The sequence below is a fragment of the Gracilinanus agilis genome, chromosome 3 (genome assembly GCF_016433145.1).
Source record: "Gracilinanus agilis isolate LMUSP501 chromosome 3, AgileGrace, whole genome shotgun sequence".
NCBI classification, from domain to species: domain Eukaryota; kingdom Metazoa; phylum Chordata; class Mammalia; order Didelphimorphia; family Didelphidae; genus Gracilinanus; species Gracilinanus agilis.
Genome location: NC_058132.1, coordinates 640,029,068 through 640,050,215, shown reverse-complemented (window position 1 = coordinate 640,050,215; position 21,148 = coordinate 640,029,068). Strand labels below are relative to the sequence as shown.

The following is a 21,148-nucleotide window of genomic DNA, read 5'->3' as shown; positions in this document are numbered from 1 at the left end:
ACGAAACAGACGATTTCCAAGCTGCCTAAAGAAGAGGGCAGAGCTGGGGAGAAAACCCTGAAGGGTAGACCCAGGAGAGAAGAGAACCCCAGGCCAGTAAAGAGGAATGAGCCAGCGGGAGGGCCTGGACCAGGATCAACCACTGACATTCCAGTATGGAATCATCCAGAAGAATGGCAGGAGAGGGGCAGAGGCGTGCCCTGGGCTGGGTCAAAGGGGGAAGAACCCAGGAGCGCACACAAATGGATTTCCTCACCCAAAAGGGAACAGGGGAAGGGCGGAGGGCCCTGGGCCTGGGCCGGCACCCAGGCCTTCCTGAGCCAGGCCTGCTGGCACTGACGCTTTCATCCAACCAAGCAGTCCGATGGGCTCTCACTGGACGCTCCAAGAGGAAGAAACTGAGCCCCCCCTGCCCTGGGCTAGGGGCTGGCTTCTCCACTGGCCCAGGCTGCACCTGGGGCTTTGGGGCTTGGGCAGGTGTGCCTCTGCCCGGGACTTCCCCGTCCTTTCCGGGGGTCACCAAGGGCAGCCGGAAGCCAATGCTGGAGAAGGGGCCCCGCGGCCCCATGTCAGAGGGCTGCCACGCCCGCCGCCCGCCAGCCCCTCACCTCTCCGGATGGCCTTGTGCAGCAGGCTCCAGCCGTTCTTGTCGGCCATGTCCACGTCGGCCCGGTGGCTCACCAGCGTGCTGGCGATGCTCTCCAGCCTTCGAGAGAGGGCCAGATCCAAGGCCAGGTCTCCGTTGGGGTCGAGCTCATTCAGCTTCAAGGGCAGCTGGGACGGAGAGGCGGGCAGGAGGCGGTCAGGGCCGCCCCGCGCGGGGCCCCGCCCCCGGCCCTCGGCCCCGCCCCCTCACCTGGGCATCCGTCTCGATGAGGTACAGGAAGACCACGTCCTCCCGCTCCAGCCGGATGGCCTTGTGCAGCGGGTGCTGCGTCTTGGACTGGATCATCTGATAGAGGAGCTGCGCGCTCATGCCGCTGAAGTCTTCTTTGCGCAGGTCGTCCTGCGGAGGGCGCCGCAGGGAGTTTCCAGATCTCCCTCCGCCCCGCCCCGCCCCGCCCCGCCCCCCCCCAGGGTAGGGGTGGGGCCTGCCAATTACAGGCTGGAGTCCAGGCGCCCTCCCAGCAGTCCCCACGCCAAGCCCCGCCCTGAGGCGCTCCCACACAAAGGCTCCGCCTCCTGCCCGAAGCCCCTCCCCCTCGCTCCACTCACCCAGTGGCTGGCAATGATTTCCGCACAATAGTTCATCAGTGTGCTGGCGCTCAGCTCCTCGGCCGTCTGATAGAATCGGATGCAATTCCTCACGTTCACCAGGGACATCACGCCTTTCTCACACCTGGCAAAGCAGAGGCCTGTGCTGAGTGCGAGCAGGAGGAATGGCCCCGGCGGAACACGCTCCAAGGCTCGAGTCAGGGTGCAAAAGGCAAGGGCAACAACGGAAAGCAAGGCCGTTCCTTGCGTGTTCTCCCTGGGGGGTGGGGGATCTGGCACGACGGCCCCTTTGGAACTGCCTGGATCACTGTTCCATGGGAGAAGCTGAGGCGTCCACAGCTGCCATCACTGTGCGCCAGAGCACCGCCATCTTCCGAGCTGTCTGTCACAGTAGCAGCGTCCCATCCCAATCTGGGGCCCCCTGGGCTTTCCCATGCATTGCTGCTCCAACTATTTGGGCGGAGGTCCTTTTCCTCCTCCGCCGCCCTCTTTGGGCTACAGACCTAGCAGTGGGTCTTGTTCCAGATTGTTCTCCAGCTTAGTCGGCCCTGTCACAACTCCACCAACAATGTATCGGCATCCTACTACATCCCATTCAGCATTTGTCATTTTCTACTAATATCGTGAGCTGAAGATCTGCCCGGTGTGTGTATGTGATTGGGGGGAGGAGGGAGGGGAAGGAGGGGGTTAATTTGCTTTTCTCTGATCAAGAGGGATTTAGAACACTTTCTTATGATTATGAACAGCTTTGATTCCTTCTGAAAACTCCCTGTTCATGTCCTGTGGCCATTAGCAACTGGGAAATGTTTGGGTTTTTTTTATAAATCTGTCTCGGATCCCTACATGCTTGGGAAACTAGGCCTTTATCAGAGGAACCTGCTGCAACACCTCCCCTCCATTCCTGTTTTGCTTCTAAGTTTGGCTGCACTGAGGTTTTTTGTACAAAAACTCCTTTATTTCACATGATCAAAATGATCCGTTTTATTTCCTCTAATCCCTTCTATTTCTCAGCTGGTCTTAAATTCTTCCCTTCAGCGGGTATATTTCCCCACACTCCCCAATTTCCTTATGACACCACATCATTCCTACATTTTGAGCTAAACTTGATATAAGAGGAGCCAGTCTGTTTCTAGTTTCAGCCAAAGTGCTTCCCAGTTTTCCCAACAATTTTTGTCAGATGTTGCGTAAGCCTTACCTCAAAGGCTTAGATCTGGGGGCTTTTTCAGCACCAGGTCACCTACTCCTAAGTGACTGAGTCCACTGATCCACTGCTCTGCTTCTTACCCAGCACCAGACTGCTTCAATGATGATAGATTTGTAATAGAATTCAAAATCTGGTACTGCTGGTCTGCCTTCCTTCGCATTTTTGTCACTGACTCCCTCGATAGTCTACCACGGGGGCTCCCAAACTTTTTTGGTCTGCCGCCCCCTTTCCAGAAAAAAAATGACTTAGTGCCCCCCCCCATCACATACTAGCACCGCCCCCAAATGCACCTGTGGCCATCACTGCCTCCCATGGATCTCTGCAGCACCTACCTGGGGGTGGGGGCGCCCACTTTGGGAATCTGCTCTAGACCTTTTGTTCTTCCATGTGAATTCTATTATAATTTTTCAAAGTTCCATGAAGCAATTCTACAATGCTTACGGTGCAGAATAAGTAAATTAACTTAAGTAGAAGTCATTTTTATTATACTGACTTGACCTGCCCGGCAGCAATGGATATTTCTGCAATCATTTAGATTTGTCTTGGCAGGTAGACTCCCTAGTATTTTATGTCATCTGCTGTTATTTTAAATGGAATTTCTCTTTTTAGCTCTTCTAGCTGGGTTTTGTTGGTAACAAACAGAAATGCTGGTGATTTATGTGGGTTTATTTTATATGCTGCAACTCTGCTGAAGTTGCTCATTGTTTTATCTAAATTTCTAACTGATTCTCTAGAGTTCTCTAAGAATGCTGTCCTATCATCTGCAAAGGGTATTAGCTTTGTCTTCTCATTGCCTACTCATTCCTTCAACTTCTGTTTCTTGTCTTATTGGTCTTATTGCTATAGCCAATGTGTCTAGTACCATATACTGAAGAACAGTGGTGAAAATGGGCCTCCTTGCTTTACCCCTGCTCTTACTGGGAAGCCTTCTAGTTTATCCCCATTTCAGATGATGTTTGCTTTTGGTTTTAAACAGAGAGTATTAATCATTTTGAGAAAAGCCCCATTGATTCCGCTGCATCCTAGTGTTTTCACTAGGAATGGTATTATTTTTTTCAAAGATTTTTTTCTGCATCTACTGAAATAATCACATGATTTTTGTCGTGACTGTTATTGATATGCTGATGGTTGTCTTAGTATTAAACCATGTCTGCATTCCTGGTATGAATCCATACACACAGTCTTAGTGTATAACTTTTGTGACAGAATGCTAGAAACTCCTTGCTAATGTTTTATTTGAAAATTATGCATCAATATTCATTAAGGAAATCAGTCTACAATTTTCTTTCTTTGTTTCTTTTTTCTCCCTGGTTTAGGTATCAAAACCATATTTGTGCCATAAAACTAATTTGGAAGTGTGCTTTCTTTACCTATTTTGTCAGGGGACAGAGCCAAGATGGTGGCTTAATAGTTGAAAAAGCTGAAATAGCTTTGACAGTCCTTCCAAACCAATCTTTTTTTTTAAATCCCTTACCTTCTATCTTAGAATCAATACTGTGTATTGGTTCTAAGGCAGAAGAGTGGTAAGGGCTAGGCAATGGGGGTCAAGTAAGTTGCCCAGGGTCACCCAGTTGGGAAGTGTCTGAGGCCAAATTTGAACCCAGAATCTTCAATCTCTGGGCCTGGCTCTCAATCCACTGAGCCACCCAGCTGCCCCCCAAACCAATCTTAAAAAGATCCTCAAAATAACATGAGTCAAAATCAATAGCAACTAAGAGAGGGGAGGGAAGAGGGAAGGGATTATGAGTCATGGAACCATGTAAAAATATTCTAAATGCAAAATAAAAAAATTAATAGCAAGACAAAGGGAAGGGACTCTCCTACTGAACATAACTTGAAAGGTAAGAAGAGAGAGAGAATTGATTTTCATGGGAAAAAATTTAAGGGGGAACAAGAAGCAAAACTGTACAAAGAGGAGTGCTGGTTGACCCCCGTACCCACCACCTACCGTGGTAACTTCCAAGAGTGGGCATAAGCCAACTTTGGGATTCTGGGACATGGGTTATGCCAACAAAAGAGCACCTCAAACCCATCTCATTAAGTTCCAGGCCCCGGCACTAGTCCAGATTGAAGTCTGGAAGTTCACAGCACTGGACCCTTTCAAATCTGCCCTGCTGCAGTACAGACCTAGCCCCAGGGCAAAAGAGCTCACAATGCTGAGTCCTATAAGCCAGCAGTAGAGGAGAATCATCAGCATTCAGAATTCTTAGTCCACAGGCACAAAAAAGGCTGGGAAAATGAGCAAATAGCGAAAGAAACTCCTAACCCTAGAAAATTTCTATGGTGGCAAAGAGCAAAGAACAGAATCAACAAGGGATGGTGAGATCCAAGCAACCACATGCAAAACTTCAAGGAACAATGGAAATTGGTCTCAAGCACTAAAAGAACTCAAAAAGGAATTCAAAAATCAAATAAGACAGGTTGAAGAAAAATGAGAAAAAGAAATTAAAGTAATGAAATGAAATGAAAGCAAATAAATGAAAGCAAAAAAAAAACAAACAAAAAAAAAAACCAACCAATAGCTTAAAAAGTAAATTTGGTCAAATGGAAAAAGAGGCAAAAAAATTCAATGAAGAAAATAGTTTCCAAAAAAACAGAATTGATGATTGTCAACTCCAGGAGAGGGAAGGGAAACAATATGAATCATGTAACCTTGGAAAATTTATGTGTAAATTTATTGCTGGAATAAAATAAAGAAAAACTTTTTTAAAAAAGAAACTTAAAAAAAACAATTTATCTACTGGTAAAAGAAGCAAAAAAAAAAAAAATCCAATAAAAAAGTTCCAAGAAAGTAGAATAGAACAAATGGAAAAGGAAGATCAAAAGGTCATGGAAGAAATTCATTCTTTAAAAATTAGAATTGGGCAAATAGAAGCTAATGACACAATTTCACAAGACATCAAGAAATAATAAAGCAAAATCAAAAAATAGAAGAAAATATGAAAGATCTCATTGAAAAAAGAACAATCTGGAAAATAGTTCTAGAAAAGACAATTTAAGAATTATTGGATACCTGAAATTCATTACCAAAGAAATGCCTAGACATCATATTACAAGAAATTATCTAAGAAAACTGTTCTGATATTCTTGAATGACAGGGTAAAATAGAAATCGAAAGAACCCACAATTCTGCTGCAATAAATCCACAATTCTCTTGCAATAAATCCCCAAATGACCACTCCCAGGAATGGTATGCCCAAATTCAAGAACTACCAGGCCAAGGAGAAAATAAGAAACAATCCAAATATCATGGAGTCCTAGTCAGGATTATACAAAATCTGGCAGCCTCCACATTGAAGGACCACAAGGTGTGGAATATGATATTCTAGAAGACAAAAGAACTGGGTTTACAACCAAGAATCACCTACTCATCAAAACTAACTATATACTTTCAGAGGAAAGTATGAGCAGTTAATAAAATAGAAGATTTACAAGATTTCCATAAAAAAGTAAATAAAAGAAAAAAATTGAGGGCTTCAATAAGGTCAAATTATTTATATTCCTATATGGAAACATGATATCTGTAACTCTTAAAAACTGTTATCGTTATCATATTAGTTAGAAGAAGTATACATAAAGGGTGTGGTACTAAGCGGTTTAGGAGAATATTTAAAAAAACTAGGGGTGAAAAAGAGGATTTTACTAAGAGAAATGGGAAGAGAGAAGTAAAATGGCATAAATTATAACACATAAAGAGGCACATGGGGGGAGGAGAAGACTAATACAATGGAGAGGAAGATGAGGGTAGTAATAGGTAATACTTAAAACCTTACTCTCATTGGAATTGGTTGAAAGAGGGAAGAACAGTTAGATTCATTGGGGTATAGAATCCTATCTTACCCTATAGAGAAGTAGAAGGGGAATAAGGAAAGGGGGTGTGTGGGGAGGGGAGTAATATAAGGGAGGGAGAAAGGAGGGAGTGATTAAAAGCAAAACACTGGTGTGGAGGGAAAGAGTGAAAGGAGAAAGATCAGGATTAAAAGAGGAAAACAAGATGGAGGGGAATGCATAGATGTTAATCATAATTGTGGATGTGAATGGGTTGAACTCACACATAAAATGGAAGCAGATAGCAGCGTGGATCAAAAACCAGAATCCTACCATATGTTATTTACAAGAAACATATTTGAGGCAGGTAGACACACAAAAAGTAAAGGTAAGAAGCTGGAGCAGAAACTATTTGACTTCAATTGAGACAAAAAAAGCAGGAGTTAGCAAGCATGATCTGAGACAAAGCAAAAGCAAAAATAGATTTGACTAAAAGGGATAAGGAAGGCAATTACATCTTGATAAAAGATAGTAAAGACAATGAAGAAATATCAGTACTTAACAAATACACACTAAAATGGTCTAGCATCCAGAGTTTTAAAGGAGAAACTTAAAGAGCTTAAGGACAAAATAGACAGTAAAACTATAGTAGTAGGCGACTTCAATCTTCCTCTATCAGAACTAGATATATCTAACAAAAAAATAAATAAGAAAGAAAGGAGGTGAATGAAATTTTAGAAAAGTTAGATTTATAGATATCTGGAGAAAACTGAATAGGGATAAAAAGGAAAAAACCTTCTTTTCAGCAGTATATGGTACAAATATATGGTCCTTTATTAAATGTATTTTTTATTCCATTATGGTCTGAAAAGCCTACACTTAATATTTTTGCTTTTCTGCATTATATTGCGAGGATTTTATGACCTCATACATGGTTAAATATTTATAAAGGTACCATGTACATCAGAGGAAAAAAAAACAGTATAATCTTTTTTATTCCCATTCAATTTTCTCCAGAGGCCATTCATTTATAACTTTCCTAAGATTCTACCCATCTCCTTGGTTTCTTTCTTATTTGTTTTACAGTTAGATTTATCTAGCTCCGAGCAGGGAAAGTTGAGGTCTCCATTAGTATAGTTTTGGAGTATATTTCCTCCTGTCATTCATTAACTCTTCCTTTAAGAATTGGTATGTTTTGCCCTTTGGTGCATACTTGTTACCATTGATATTACTTTATTGTCTATGATTCCTTTTAACAAGATGTTGTCTCCCTTTAATTACGTCTATTTTTGCTTTTGTTTTGTCTGAGATCATGACTGCTTCCTCCAACTTTTTTACTTCAGATGAAGCATAATAGATCAGGATCTTATTTTAGCCTTAATTTTTTATTATATTATTATAATATATAATATAATATATATTATTATAAATAGCCTTTAGCTAGATCTTACTCTAGCCCCTTATTTTAACTCTGAGTGTCTCTCCGTTTTAAGTGCATTTCTTATAAACAATATATTGTTGGATTTTGATTTCTAATCCATTCTATCTACTTATGTTTTACAGTGAGTTCATCCCATATCAATTCACAGTTATGATTACTAATGGTAATTCCCCCCATCCTATTTTCTTCTATTTATCCTTCTTTTTCTTTTTATCTTCTTCCTCCACTAAAATGATTTGCTTTTGACCATTGTTTTCTTTTTTTAATCTTCTCTCCCTTTCAACCCTTCTCCTTCCCCTTTTATCTGCCCCCTTTCCCTCCTTCTTCTCTGTTGGGTAAGATAACTTTCTATCACCAATTGAGTATGTACAAATATTTTCCCTTTTTGAACCAATCTAGATTTGCCCCACTACCACCACCACTATTTCCCCCATTACTGTAAAAAGCACTTCCTTGTGTGCCTCTTTTATATGAGATAATTTTCTTCATTCTTCCTCTCCCTTTACCCCTTCTCCCAGGGCATTTTTCTTTCTAACCTATTGTTTTAACATCATCCCAATGAAATCAACTCTCTCGAACCATTTTTCTATGTAAATTTTTCTAACAATCCTAATGATAAAAGTTCTTAAGGATATATGTGTCATCTTCCAATATAGAAAGGTAAACAGCTTAAGTTTATTGAATCCCTTTACCATTTCTCTTTCATGTTTCTCTTGAGTCTCGTATTTGTATTCATCAGGAATGCTTGAAAGTCTTTTATTTCATTAAATATTAACTTTTTCCTTGAAGGATTTTACTGAGTTTTGCTGGTAGATTGTTCTTGGTTGTAATTCCAATTCTTTTGCCTTCTAGAAAACCATATGCCAAACCCTCCACTGCTTTGTTTAATGTGGTAGCTGCTAGATCTTGTGTGATCCTGACTGTAGCTCCATGGCATTTGAATGATTGCTTTCTGACTGTTTGAAGTATTCCTTGTTTACCTAATAGCCCTGAAATTTGGCTGTAACATTCCTGAGTGTTTTCATTTTGTGATCTTTATCTGCTGGTGATCAATGGATTCTTTCAATCTCTCTTTTACACTTTGGTTCTAGGATATCAGGAGAATTTCCCTTGATAATTTCTTGAAATATATTATCTAGGCTCTTTCTTTGATCAAGACTTTCAAAGTGTCCAATAATACTTAAGTTGTCTTTCCTTGATCTATTTTTCAGGTCAGCTGTTTTTTTAATGAGAATTTTACATTTTCTTCTCTTGTTTTTTAAGCCGTTATTTTCTTCAGCACTTTTTTATGCCTCTCTTATGCCAAGCTGCTGACTCTCTTTTCATGGTGGTTGTTTGGTTTTTTTTTTTGCGCATTGTTTTTATTTCTTTTCCCAACTTTACCTCTACTACTCTTATTTTTATTTTGAAAATATCTTTTCCAAGAATTTTTGTTAGGCTTGCATCGAATTCACATTTTTCCTTTGAGGCTTTGCTTGTAGTTGCTTTGACACCTTTGTCTTCCTTTGAATTTATGTCTTGGTCTTTCCTGTTAGCATAGCAACTTTTTATGGTCAGGTTTTTTTTTTGTTTGTTTGTTTGTTTGTTTTTTGGCTATTTCCTCATTTTTTTCCTGCTATTTCTTGACTTTTAACTTTATGTTAAAGTTGGACTTGATTCCCACGGTAGTGTAACTGTCCCAAACCTTCAGGTCTTTTTGCACAGCTATTTTCTGAGCTGGTTCTTAGTTTCTGCAAGTTTTAAGTGCTTCCAAGGTGATGTGAATCATGGAGCCTTGTGATCACCACTTTCCTGGTCCTGTGCTTTGGTCCTTACCTGAGAAGGACTCCTGATCCCTTAGAACTTCAATTGATGCCACTCCCCACGGCCCTTCCTCCCTTGGGACAGGAAACGATACTGTTCCTCAGAGTCCCTGACCTTTGAGTGCTGGAAGTGATACTGCCCCTCAGGATGTCCACTTCCTTCTTGACTGGAAGGGCTCCTCTCCACCCTTCAAGTATGACCCAGAAGTGAGGATAACCAAGGGAGTTGTCAACAGTGTCTGGTCCTATATGGAGTGCTAGTAATATAGCTAAGGTACAAGGGGAAACAGTGACCTGAGGAAAAAGGTCTTGTTTCAAAATATGTAAAAGTGAAATTTGGGAAATGCCATCTAAAAGTATATATATATTTTCTATGGACACGTGGGAACTATCACACTACATTTCCCATGGTCCAACGGGTTTCCGGTTCCGGTTCTTTGGGCGTGGGAATGCCTGCGTCACTACGCAGAGAACAGTTTAAATGGGAGGAGAATCAAAAGTAAGCCCTCTTTAGCTACTCTTTAGCTACTGGGGGCAAGATGAGAGGGGAGGTAATTATGGCTGAAGCAGCAAGTTTTGAATTCTTACAAGTGGGTGGTCTAATGATTTATCTTTATCAGCACGGCTTTAATTAAAATACTAATTTCTATATTTATATCAGCCTTTATCAATTTTAATCTTAACAAATATGAGAAACTAAGTCAAATTCATAAGCTTAAGAGCTATTCCCTAATAGTCAAATGATGAAAGGATATAAATGGGCAGTTCACAAAGGAAGAAATCCAAGCTAAGAGTGGCTAAAGGAGACAATTCCCAAATCACTAATGATTAGAAAAATGCAATTTAAAGCAACTCTGAGGGTCCACCACACACTTAACCAGCTGGCAGAGTCCACCAAAGGGGAAAGTGACCAATGTTGGAAGGTCTACAAGAAAAGTTCTTGAGGTGGAGCTGTGAAATGGCCAAATCCCTCTTGAAAACATTTTGAAGCTGCAGCTGTAAAAATGATTTCCCTGCTACACATGGCCTTCATCCACTCCTGGGACCCGTATCCCAAAAAGATTTTTTAAAAGCCCTTTTCTTTTTGCTTCCATCCCTGAAAAAGTGTAAAAAATAGAAGGGAGCAGTGGAAGCTCTAGAGAGAATGAAGACAAGCAGGGGAGTCTTATTCCTATCAAATCATAATGAATGTAGACTTTTTAGGAAAAATGAATGAGAGAGTGGAAACTCACCATCTCCCATGCAATATTTTTCCCATTCTTTGTAAATTGAAATGTTTACCTGTTTTGTTCATGGATCCATTTCCAGTTTGTAATAAAAAGGAGAATTTTCTAAAAAGTGGTTTTTAAAAGGCTGTGAACCTACCACACCTCCAGCAGGGCTTCTCTGGCCCCCCTTCTCCCAAGCTTCCACCCCACTTGGCCTCAAGAGCCTTCCTTAGGTCGCTGTCCCCAAGGACTCTGCCCTCTCTGATCTGTGACTCACCTTTCCCGCAGGAGCTGCAGCTGGAACCGGTTTGCCAGCCTCATCAGCTCTGTCAAGAAGACGTCGTCTTCCTTGAGCTCCAAGTCATCCGTGTAGACCCAGCGAAGCAAGGCCATTGTGACCTCGGGGTTGGCATCTGGTGAAGAGAAAAGGGGCCTGTAAAACCGACCAGGCTTCTGCCAGCACCGGGGTAGAGCCCATGCCCTTCTGCCGGGCACCGTGCAAGGAGCTCAGCAAGCCCCAAAGGGCTACAAACTGGGCAGGCCCTTGGATCTACCAGGCTGCATCCCAAAGATTGGGGAAAAAAAGGAAAAGGTCTATTTGTACAAGACTGTTTCTTGTAGCTCTTTTTGTGGTCGCAAAGAATTGGCAGTGGAGGGGACGTCCATCCGTCGGGGGATGGCCGAACAAGGCCCGGTGCATGACGGCGAGGGAATTCTACTGGGCGAGGAGAAATGGCGGACGGAGGAGTTCAGAAACACCTAGAAAGACGTCTGAACGGATGCAAAGTGAAGTGAGCAGAACCAGAAGGCCACTGTGCACAGTGATAGCAATATTTCTCGATGAAGCGGGTTATGGCACGGCAGCCCATGTAAAATCTGTATCAGGCTGCTTATCCTCTGGGGGTGGGGGGAGAAGGGGGGGACGAGTTTGGAATTCAAAAAAAGTTTTTAATGAATCATAAAAACACCTGTTTTTACATGTAATTGGGGGGAAATAAAATATTCTATAAAAAAAAAAAAGCCCTGTAAAGTTCAGATCCAGCTTCAGATACTTGTGGGTGATACGACCGTGGGTTCGCCACGTCCCCCCCTCTGCAGCCAGGGAATGTCTGCGAGCGGCCAGCTTTGTGGACGGAGGGGCCCTCCGGGTCACTACGAGGGCACCTGCCTGCCTGGCTCGGGAGATGATGCTGTCTGTACAGCGTCCCGCCTGGGTCCCGTACAAGTATCCGGGGCTGCTTCTTGCACGGAGGGAAGTCAAAGACGTAAGAAGCAGCATGATCTGGGGGCCCTACGACTGCCCTCACAGTGGCGTGGCGCCCGGGACCCGTGGCCGCTTCCCCAAGGGCATTCGGCATTAGAGGCAGCCCCGGCCCCCCGGCCCGGCCCCAGCCCCGGCCCACTCACCTGAAAGGTCCAGCTCTTCTGTGGAGGCCAAACTGGCCAGACTCCAGTTCTCGCTCCGTGCGGCCAACACGAACTTGTGAGCGTTGACGCGCTGATTGCCGACCTTGATTTTCAGATCGCTGGTCAAGGAAAACGGCCACATGAGTGGAGCGGCTCGGCCAAGGCCAAGCCAGTCTGCAGAGCTCCTGAGGGCTCTTCAGGCCCTGGCAGGAGCGGGTGTGGGGCTTGCAGAGGGAAGGGCCGGCTTAGTAAGCACGCCTCTGGCAAGCGAGCCGCGAGGCTGGGCCTTCTGGAGGCTCCCCTCTCGGCCCTGATGGCACGCGCCCCCTCCGCGCCCCCTCCGTGCCCGCTCCGGTCCCCGGACATCTTTGAGGACGCTCCAGACAGTAAACGGGCAAACTAAACACGACGGTGCCAACAAGAGGCAGAGATCTGACTTAAGTGGGGCGGAGGGAGCCCGGGGCCAGCTAGCAGCCTCTGAAAGGCCAAAAGAGGCGGAACCTTCCTTCCTGGCTTCTTTGCAGGCCCTTCTGAGCTATCCTGGCTCCTGCCGGCCTCCAGGGCTCCGTGTGAATAGGAAGAGCATTATGGAGGGGCTCACGACGAACACGGAAGCACGGCCTAACAGCCCTGCAGCCACAGCACGATCCGGAGCCGCCCTGGTCGGCTCCCTGCCCGCACTGCCCGCTACACCCCACGGCGACGAGCTCTCGGCTAGGGCGGCTGGCTGCAGCCTGCGGCCACATCTCCGACCGCTCTGACGCCGCCGCCTGGCCGGGCTGCCCCCGCGGAGAGCCCAGGCGCAGCCCCAGGAGGGACCCTCCGAGCACTCCTTTCCTCAGGACAGACGGGCAGCTTCTGTCTCTGCCGGGGACCTAAGAACGCGGCCGTCCTCCCAAATCGAGCCAGCCCAGAGGGCCGCAGGTACTGGTTCTGGAGAAGGCCCAGGGCTCACGGACGAGGATCCTCAGCACCGCCAAAGGGCGGGCGATTCCGGGCGAGGGAAGCGTTTTAGGACCCGAAGAATCCCGAAGCCCCCAAAGAGCCTCGGACACGAGGGAAGAGAAGTCGCCGAGTGCCGGCCTTCGGCCTCCCTGGGTGAATGGCCTCCGCCCGCTGCCGCTCGCCTCAGGCCTTCTCCCCTCCTGCCCTTCATCCACTCTGAGGATCAGTTCCAGGACGGCAGAGCGGCACGAGCCGGCGTCCGCGGAAACCATGGAAAGAGGCATCCGGGGGAGCCTCTGGCCCCGGACGGTCCGGCTGGTTCTGGCTCCTCCGAGCAGAGGGGAGAGCCCGGAGCTCGGCTTCGGCCAACGTTCGCCCCGCAGAGGGACGCTTGAGACGGAGTTTGTTATGTGAGGAAGCCGCGCGGCGAGCGCAGGAGGCCCCCGAGTCCGGGACGCTTTTCCTCCGCGCTAGCCGGCGCCGGGACGCGGGGAACGTGCTGTTGGGCTTCGGGTCCGGCCGCGGCTCACGGCCAGACGGAGCCGGAGGGCCGGCCCAGCTTTCCTGACCCCTCGCCTCGGCCCAGGGGTCCGTCCTTGGGGCCGAGTGGCCCCGACCCGTCCCCGCACACCTGCCGCCTGCGAGGAGCGGCCACCGAAGGTCGGCTCCTCTTTTTCCTGAGGGGCCGAGGCAGGCCATCTGGGTGTTCAGAGGCGTGGGGAGAAGGTGTGGGAAAGGGGCCAGGCTTCCAGGCCAGCACAGGCCCGGAGAGAAGGGACGAGGCTAGGACAGCCCCAGGGCATGGCCCTGGCCCAGGCCCTGTCCAGCAGCCCGGGGGGGGGGGCCAGCTGGCCCCCGTAGCTCCGGCCTCTTCCCCACATCCCAGGAGGATCCCTGACCCCAATCTGCCTGGTTGCTCCAGACATCGAGACCCCAGGACGCTGGGCCTGCACGGAGGAAGAGCAGAGTTCGAGTCCTGCCTCTCACATGTCCCAGCTGTGCGAGCCTGGCCAAGTCACCGGCCCCGTTTGCTCATCTGTAAAATGGGCATCATCCCAGCCCTCCCCGCGCAGGGTGGAGGTGAGCATGGCGGCGGCTGACCTCGAAGGGCTCTACGAATGGGCGCTGCCGCGAGGAGGTGAGACATCCGGGCAGAGGCAGCCATGCAGGCTCCGGCGGAGTCGGCCGCGGTGTGGGGGAGGCGGGTGCCCAGGAGGAGAGAGCCAAAGCCGCCCGGCGCAGGGTCCGGTTGGGGAGGGAGTGCCGGGAGCAGGGCGGACAAGGCGCCAACAGATCCGGGAGAGGCCGAGACGATCGGGGCCAGGCGGGAGGCCATGACGCTGCCGGGGCCGGAAGGGGGACCCAGCGGACTCCGGCCAAGCCGTCCTCTCTGTCCCAGGCACTGTGGCCCGGAAGCCCGGGGCCTCCTCCATTCTGCCCTGGTCCTTCGGCTGCCCGCCTCCTTCTGCCCCTCTTCAGGCCCCCGTGCAGGCCTCGCTCCTCCTCTCCAGGTGACCTCGGCAGCTCCCCCACGTCCAAGCGGAGCCCCCGAAGCCCCCTGGCCAGCTCCGCCTCTCCTCTTCCGCCTGGACCGCCTCCATCTGAGGAGCAGCTCCTCGTCCCCCCGTCAAGGGCCCTAACCCCGGCGGCACCGGCGCTGGCACGGCCTCCCCATGCCCCGGCTTCTTTCTCCCTCGCCAGACCGAACGACAAGTTCTTCGACCTCAGAACCGCCGATCAGCCAAGAAGCCTCACTAACAGCCCTCCGACGTGCCACGCTGGGAGCAAGCAGGGCTGCCAAGAGGCCCCAGAGAGCCCCTGCCTGGGGACCTCGCAGTGTGCTGGGGGCGCTCAGCAGCCCGAAGGAGAGGCAAGCAGGGAAGGCACTAGAACGAAGCCCCGGGAGCCAGGAGGTGGAGGAGTGAGGGCAGGCCAGGCAGCGGGGAGGGCCAGGCCCTTGTTCTGCCTCCAAACGCAGCCAGCAGGCCACAGCCAACAGACGGGGCTAATCCAGGGTTCTGGCCTGGCTCCAGGGATCCCACGTCCCAGAGAAAGGTCCGAGTGCCCAGAAAGGAGCCGTTCAAGTGAGATGTGGCCTCTGGAGGACGCGGGCAGAAACAGGCAGGGGAGGCGTTTGGGGAAGAAGCCACAAGCCTGGCACAGCGTCTGCCAGCGGTCAGAGAAAGGCCCGGCCGAGGCCCCGGCCACCAGGCGCTCCCGCGTGCCCAGGAGTAACGGGGAAGTGTCTAAGGGAGGGCGGCCCCAGGGATGGAGCGGGGCTGGGAATGGCTCCCTGGACATGAGGAGCGAGAGCGCGGCCAGCCCAGACTGACTGAAGCTGAGAGGCCCAGCCGGGGGCGGCGCCGGCATCTCGTGCTGAGGGGAGACACGGGGGGGGGGGGGGAGCAGAGACCCCGAGTCCGAGAGGGAGGTGAGGAAGGCCTGAAGCAGGCCAGAGGCAGTCATGGAGACGGTGCGGAGGTGGAAGGGACAGGCCCGGCACCGTGTCGGGTGCGAGGCTGGGGGAGTCTAGGGGAAGAAAAGTGGGCTTGAGAAGCATCAGCTTAGAGATGGTCACTACATCCATGAGAACTGAGGAGATCGGCCAGTGAGGTGGGACAGTCGAGCGAGGAGGGAAGAGCACCCCGGGCACAGCGAAGCCACCAGGCTGGAGGACGTGATCCGGAGAAGGAGGGGTCAAAGAGGGAGCGGGGTGAGCGGAGCCCCAAAAACCCAGAGAGAGAAGAGGGGGGCAGCCTGGAGTCAGGAGGACCTGGCACGATTCTAGCTAGGTGACCCTGGCCAAGCCGTTGAACCCACCTGCCTAGTCACTGCCCCAATTCTGTTTCAGAGCTGGCACGAAGCTTCCGAAGATTTAACAAAACAAAACAATTTAACAAAAACTGCCGTCAGGACAGCAGAGACGAGGCTGGACCAACGTCTCCTCCCGACGCCGGGAGAAAGTCAGAAAGTTGGCCTAGAAATAAAGGGTGGCGCCATAAGCAGATGAGGGGCTCGTGGAAAAGTTTACCTGCCAGGCTTCGGCACGAGGGAAGAACCTATGACCAAACGCCAGGAATGTAGAATGCCGGGAAAAACAAAATGGATCATTTGGGCTCAATCTAAAAGGTTCTGTACAAACAAAATCAATGCAACTAAGAGTCGAAGGGAAACCAGAAATCTGGGAAAACATTTGGTGGCACGTGGGGCCGGGCATCCCATCCGCTCTGCAGGGCCCACCCTCCATCCTGGCACCTCCTGAGTGTGGCAGAAAGGATGGAGGCGACATTTGGGGCAGGGAGCCCAGCTTGCCAGTTTGACAGCCATTTGTTAGGCCATTAATCATTCCGAGGCTCATTTTCCTCATCTCCAAGGAATGCGGTGAGTCCCTTCTTATTGTTATATGGCTCACGTAAGATAATGCACAGAAAGTACAACAACAACAACAAAAAACAGGTTAATACAGACAGAGGCAGAGAGAGAGAGAGAAGGGACAGAAGGAGGGAGACAGACACGAGACACAGAGGGGGCAGAGTCAAGGAGGGTCAGAAGCGGCAGGATCCTCCTGCTAGATTCAATGTAAAAGGTAGTCAGTGGGGGCAGCTGGGTAGCTCAGTGGATGGAGAGTCAGGCCTAGAGACGGGAGGTCCTGGGTTCCAATCTGGCCTCAGACACTTCCCAGCTGGGCAAGTGTTTAAAAAATATGGAGCACCAGGGATGTTACAATAAATCTAAATGGCTGTGGGCACACACACTGGGTTGTAGGAGAGACGAGACCAGGACAGGGAGAGCAGAGGTCACAGCTAAGCTGCTCCTGGCTGTTGGCCAACTGTCACTACTGGGCCAGAGGCTTTGAAACCAGCAGGCAGGGTGAAAGGTTTTAGCAGTTTCAATGATGTTTAACTAAAATAAAGGAGGGATAGAGGATTCTACTCTAAAACTCACATGGCGAAACCACGGGGGCGAGGGGACGACTTCTCCACTCTAATGTTAGTGGCCTAAGCAGGCGAGGCCAAAGGAGCAGTGCAGGAGTCACTGTGAAGGCTTCGAGCATGCTTCCAGCCAGGCTTGACCAGCACAGCTAAAGGGCTGAGGGTGGCTTTGCGGTTCTCACGGTAAGCCACGGATGACCACAGGATGCCAAAAGCCAGAGTGGTTCAAGGTATCCAAGTAGAGAGAGTGAGCCTGAGATGTTGTCCACCAGATCCCAAACCCTCCTCCCCGGGTGCTGCTCTGCAGGGCTCGTCCTCTTGCTAGAAGCTGCCACCTCTCAGGATCCAGGGAGTCAGGATGCAGGTCTGAGACCTCCCAGGGCTCGCCACAGCTTGTGCCAACCACTAATGGAGTCCCTCTCAGGGCACTTCCTGCTCCTTCATTCCATCTTGGAATGCTCCCTTCCTTCCTGCTAAGTCCATCCTTAATACTTAATTAATTACTAACTAATCTTCCTCACAACACAAATCACTTGACCCCCATTGCCTACCCTCCCCACTCTTCTGCGTTGGAGCCAATACACAGTATTGACTCCAAGACGGAAGGTGAGGGTTTAATTAAAAAAATTAAAAAAAAAAGGTAGGCAGAGAAGGTTGAATTCTTGGGTTTAAGGAAAAGAAAGGAGGAAGGTTCTCCACCTCCTGCACTAAGACTCGGCCAGTTGGTGGATCTCAGGGCTAGACAGGGCAAGGGTTCTAGCCAGGACGAGTGCCATGCTACCACAACTACACGAAGCTCAGGGCTCTGACCGCGGCTGGCAGGGAGGCAGAAACAGAGAAGAGGGCAGGCTGGTCACAGCCTTCAGCCACCACACTGCCATCTTAGGCCTCTGCCTCTGGAAGTTTTGGCCTCAGGGCACATCCAGCTCTGCAGATCAATTCCACTAGCTTAATCTAATTTATCAATAGTGCAGAGAAGAAGCCTCCAGAGGGCAGAAAACCCAAACTCACAGAGCTAGCCAACAACCAGAAGAGCAAGCATACAAAATAAACAGAAAGCCAGACTCAACAATAAGAAGGAGCCACAAGTCTCTCCTATATGATTCAGCCTGAAAGAGGTGCAGATAAAGTTAAATCTTCAATTATAAGGGGAAAAAAAAAATCCAACACCCCTCCCCCACCTACTGACCTCAGACCTGCCATAGGAATCCAGCTGACTGGGATCCCAGGGCAAAGGCTACAACCTTGATGGAGTACCTTGGTACCACCATGGAAAGAGCTCTGACTAGGAGGCTGGTAGAGAGGCAGCAGAGGGGAGGACTGAGGGTAACTACCTTTAGCCTCCAGACCTTCAGCCTCTGCTGGCAGCTGGGGAAGATTTGGCCTCAGGGCTCATTAATACAATAGGTCAGCTCTATCAGCCTAATCCAGTTAATCAGCAGAGCAGAGAAGAAGACCCATCAGTGTAGAAAAGCCCAAACTGACAGAAAAAGCAAATAAACAGAGGAGCAAGAATATATGCAATGAGGAGGAGGAAAGAAGGAAAAAATATAAGTAAACAACAGAAAAAGAAAAAAGAAATTACAATAAACAGCTTCTATCCAGTTAATGGATAAAGAACAAACTGAACAGAGTAGGACCCAAGGAACAGCAAGCAAAAACTCAGAAACTCCAGCAAACTGGACTCAGGCTCTGGAAAAACTCAAAAAAACAATTAAGAGAGATGGAAGTAAATTGGGGAAAAAACTTAAAAAACAAAATAGGTCATCTGGAAACGGAGGCACAGGAACTAAAACAAGAAAATAGTATCTTTAAAGCCAGAATTGGCCAGCTCAGAAATTAGGCAAAGAAAGTAAAGGATAAAAACAATAACCTAAAAAAATAGATTAAAAGGAAAAAGAGGATCAAAAAAAGTCAGGGATGAAATTCAGTCTTTAAAAATTAGAATTGAACAATCAGAAGCAAATGACTTCACAAGGCAGCAAGAATCTATAAAAGAAAATAAAAAGAATGAAAAAGTTGAGGAAAATATGAAACACCTCATTGATAAAACAACAGACCTGAAAATAGATCCAGGAGAGACAATTTAAGAATTATTGGACTACCTGAAAATCATGACCAAATTAAAAACCTGGACCATCATTCTATAGGAAATTATCCAAGAAAACTGCCCTGACATTCTTGAACAAGAGGGTAAGGTAGAGATTGAAAGAATCCACAGATCACCTCCTGCAATAAATCCCCAATAGACAACACCCAGGAATGTTATAGCCAAGTTCAAGAACTTCCAGAAAAAGGAAAAGATATTACAAGTTGCTACAAAGAAGTCATTCTGATATCATGGAGCTACAGTCAGGATTACAAGGACCTGAGTGCATCCACATGGAAGGACAGGATGGCATGGAATATGATATTCCGGAAAGTTAAGGAACTGGGTCTACAACCAAAAATCAATTACTCAGCAAAATTCTCTGTATTCTTGCAGAAAAAAGTATGGTCGTTTAATAAAATAGAAGATTTCCAAGCATTCCTGAAGAAAAGACCAGAAATAAACAGAAGATGTGATACCTAAATACAGAACTCAAGAGAATCACAAAAAATTTAAAAAAAAAATTTTAAGGGACTCAGTAAGGAGACAGAGGTACAGACAGAGACAGAAAAAGAAGGGATGAAAGGAGGGAGAAGGAGAGACAAAGAGAGAGACGGAGAAGGAGAGACGGAGAGAGACAGCACATGCATTGGCAGCTTCAGGAAGGAGTCATTTCAGGGAAATGATAAGGTCAGAAGTCAGAAGAGAAGCTTAGACAGTAAAGGAAAGAAAGTGCAGGTGCCAGTGTGGACGATCTTTTTGAGTGTGGCTACAAAGGGCAGAGAAGAGACACAGAGAACTCACCAATTACCCAGGTTTGGGAAAAGAGCAGGCATCCAGGTTAGGGAACAGTGGGGAGGGCAGGTGAGACCTGGCAAGGTCGAGGGCAGGCAAGAGAGAGCTGGCAAAGGTAGGCTGGGTAAGGGAGGGGTGCAAGGTGGGGACACCCTGAAAGGTCAATACAGGATAACTGTGCGGGGGAGCCACTGAAGGAGGGACAGACAAAGGCTGGTGGGAGCCAGGCCGGGGGAATGGGCAAGGGGGTCAGTCCCCGGCCGCCGGGGTCTCTGGGCAGGGAAGCGCTGGGGCTTGGATCCCACAGCCTGCTCGGCGGAGAGGAAGCTGTGAGGAAGGGGCCTCACCTGTACTGCTCCTGCTCGTAGAGGTCCGCCACGATCCTCAGCAGCCGCGTGATGAAGCAGTCGCCGCCGCCTCCGCCGCCGCCATCCTCCTGGTGGGCCTGGGCGGCCAGGAGCCGGCACCTCTTCTCCGTCTCCGCCAGGCGCTTCTGCAGCTTCACGTACTCCTGGCGCAGAAGCATCAGGTGCTTCTCCAACTTGGCCACCTCCTCTGTGGGGGAACGAGGGGTGCGGTGAGGAGGCGGCTCCGGGGCACCGCCTCTGACGTGCTCAGCACACGGACACGCATGCACACGCATGCACACACCACACACATCTGCCTCTGCTAACGAGCCTTTGATCCTCTGGAGACACAGGGACAGCCGGCGCCGCGCACAGTCTCTGGGGCTCCCCCTTTCCCTGGTCCGGCCCCTAAAGCAAGCATCGCTACAAAAGCCACGCCTCTGGAGGGATGTGAGGTGCCGGGCACCGTCCACATGTGCTCTCGCCAGGTCACCAGCCCCCACTGAAACCCGGGGGGGGGGCTGACCCGAAGAACTCGCAGCCCGCCCCCCAAGAGCGTGCCCGGCTCCCCGAGCAGCCAGATGAGCATTGGGCAGCACCCACGCGCGGGTCCAGAACAGGCCCGTCGTTTCTGAGAATCAGAACCGGGCCACAAAGCTGGGAAGATGTGATGGGCTGAATGCCGTGGGGGGGGCTGGGAACGAGGTGTGGCCACGTGGCCTGGGCCCCTGCCCCCCACCCCTCGGCCGGTGCTGGCTCCCCCTTCCTGACAGGGCTCCGGGCCAGGAGCCAGAAGCGGCAGACGCCAGTGCCTGGGGCTAACGGGCTTCGTCTCCAGGCCTCTGATGGGGAGCAGACCTCACTCAAGCCAAACGCTCCATATGGGGTCCCCTGGGAGCCGAGAGCTTCCATCTCTGAACGGGGCCCAGGGGCCCCCCTCCCAGGGCAGGAGAGCAGGAGGCAGATGGGCCCCCGGGCGCCCCCCGCGGCTTCAG

The 21,148-nt window shown here is 49.3% G+C and overlaps 1 protein-coding gene across 1 annotated transcript in view; it reads right to left on the bottom strand.

The window, feature by feature from the left end:
• Positions 1-20,449, bottom strand: part of ANKFY1 (ankyrin repeat and FYVE domain containing 1) — a 41,083-nt gene extending 20,634 nt beyond the window's left edge. The window contains exons 1-6 of the mRNA XM_044669490.1: positions 20,154-20,449; positions 12,046-12,164; positions 10,916-11,051; positions 1,216-1,339; positions 857-1,006; positions 609-774 (exon numbers count right to left, since the gene is read on the bottom strand). Of these exons, the coding sequence (XP_044525425.1) occupies positions 609-774; positions 857-1,006; positions 1,216-1,339; positions 10,916-11,051; positions 12,046-12,164; positions 20,154-20,449 (991 nt within the window). The remainder of the gene's footprint in view (positions 1-608; positions 775-856; positions 1,007-1,215; positions 1,340-10,915; positions 11,052-12,045; positions 12,165-20,153) is intronic.
• Between the last annotated feature and the right edge of the window lie 699 nt (positions 20,450-21,148).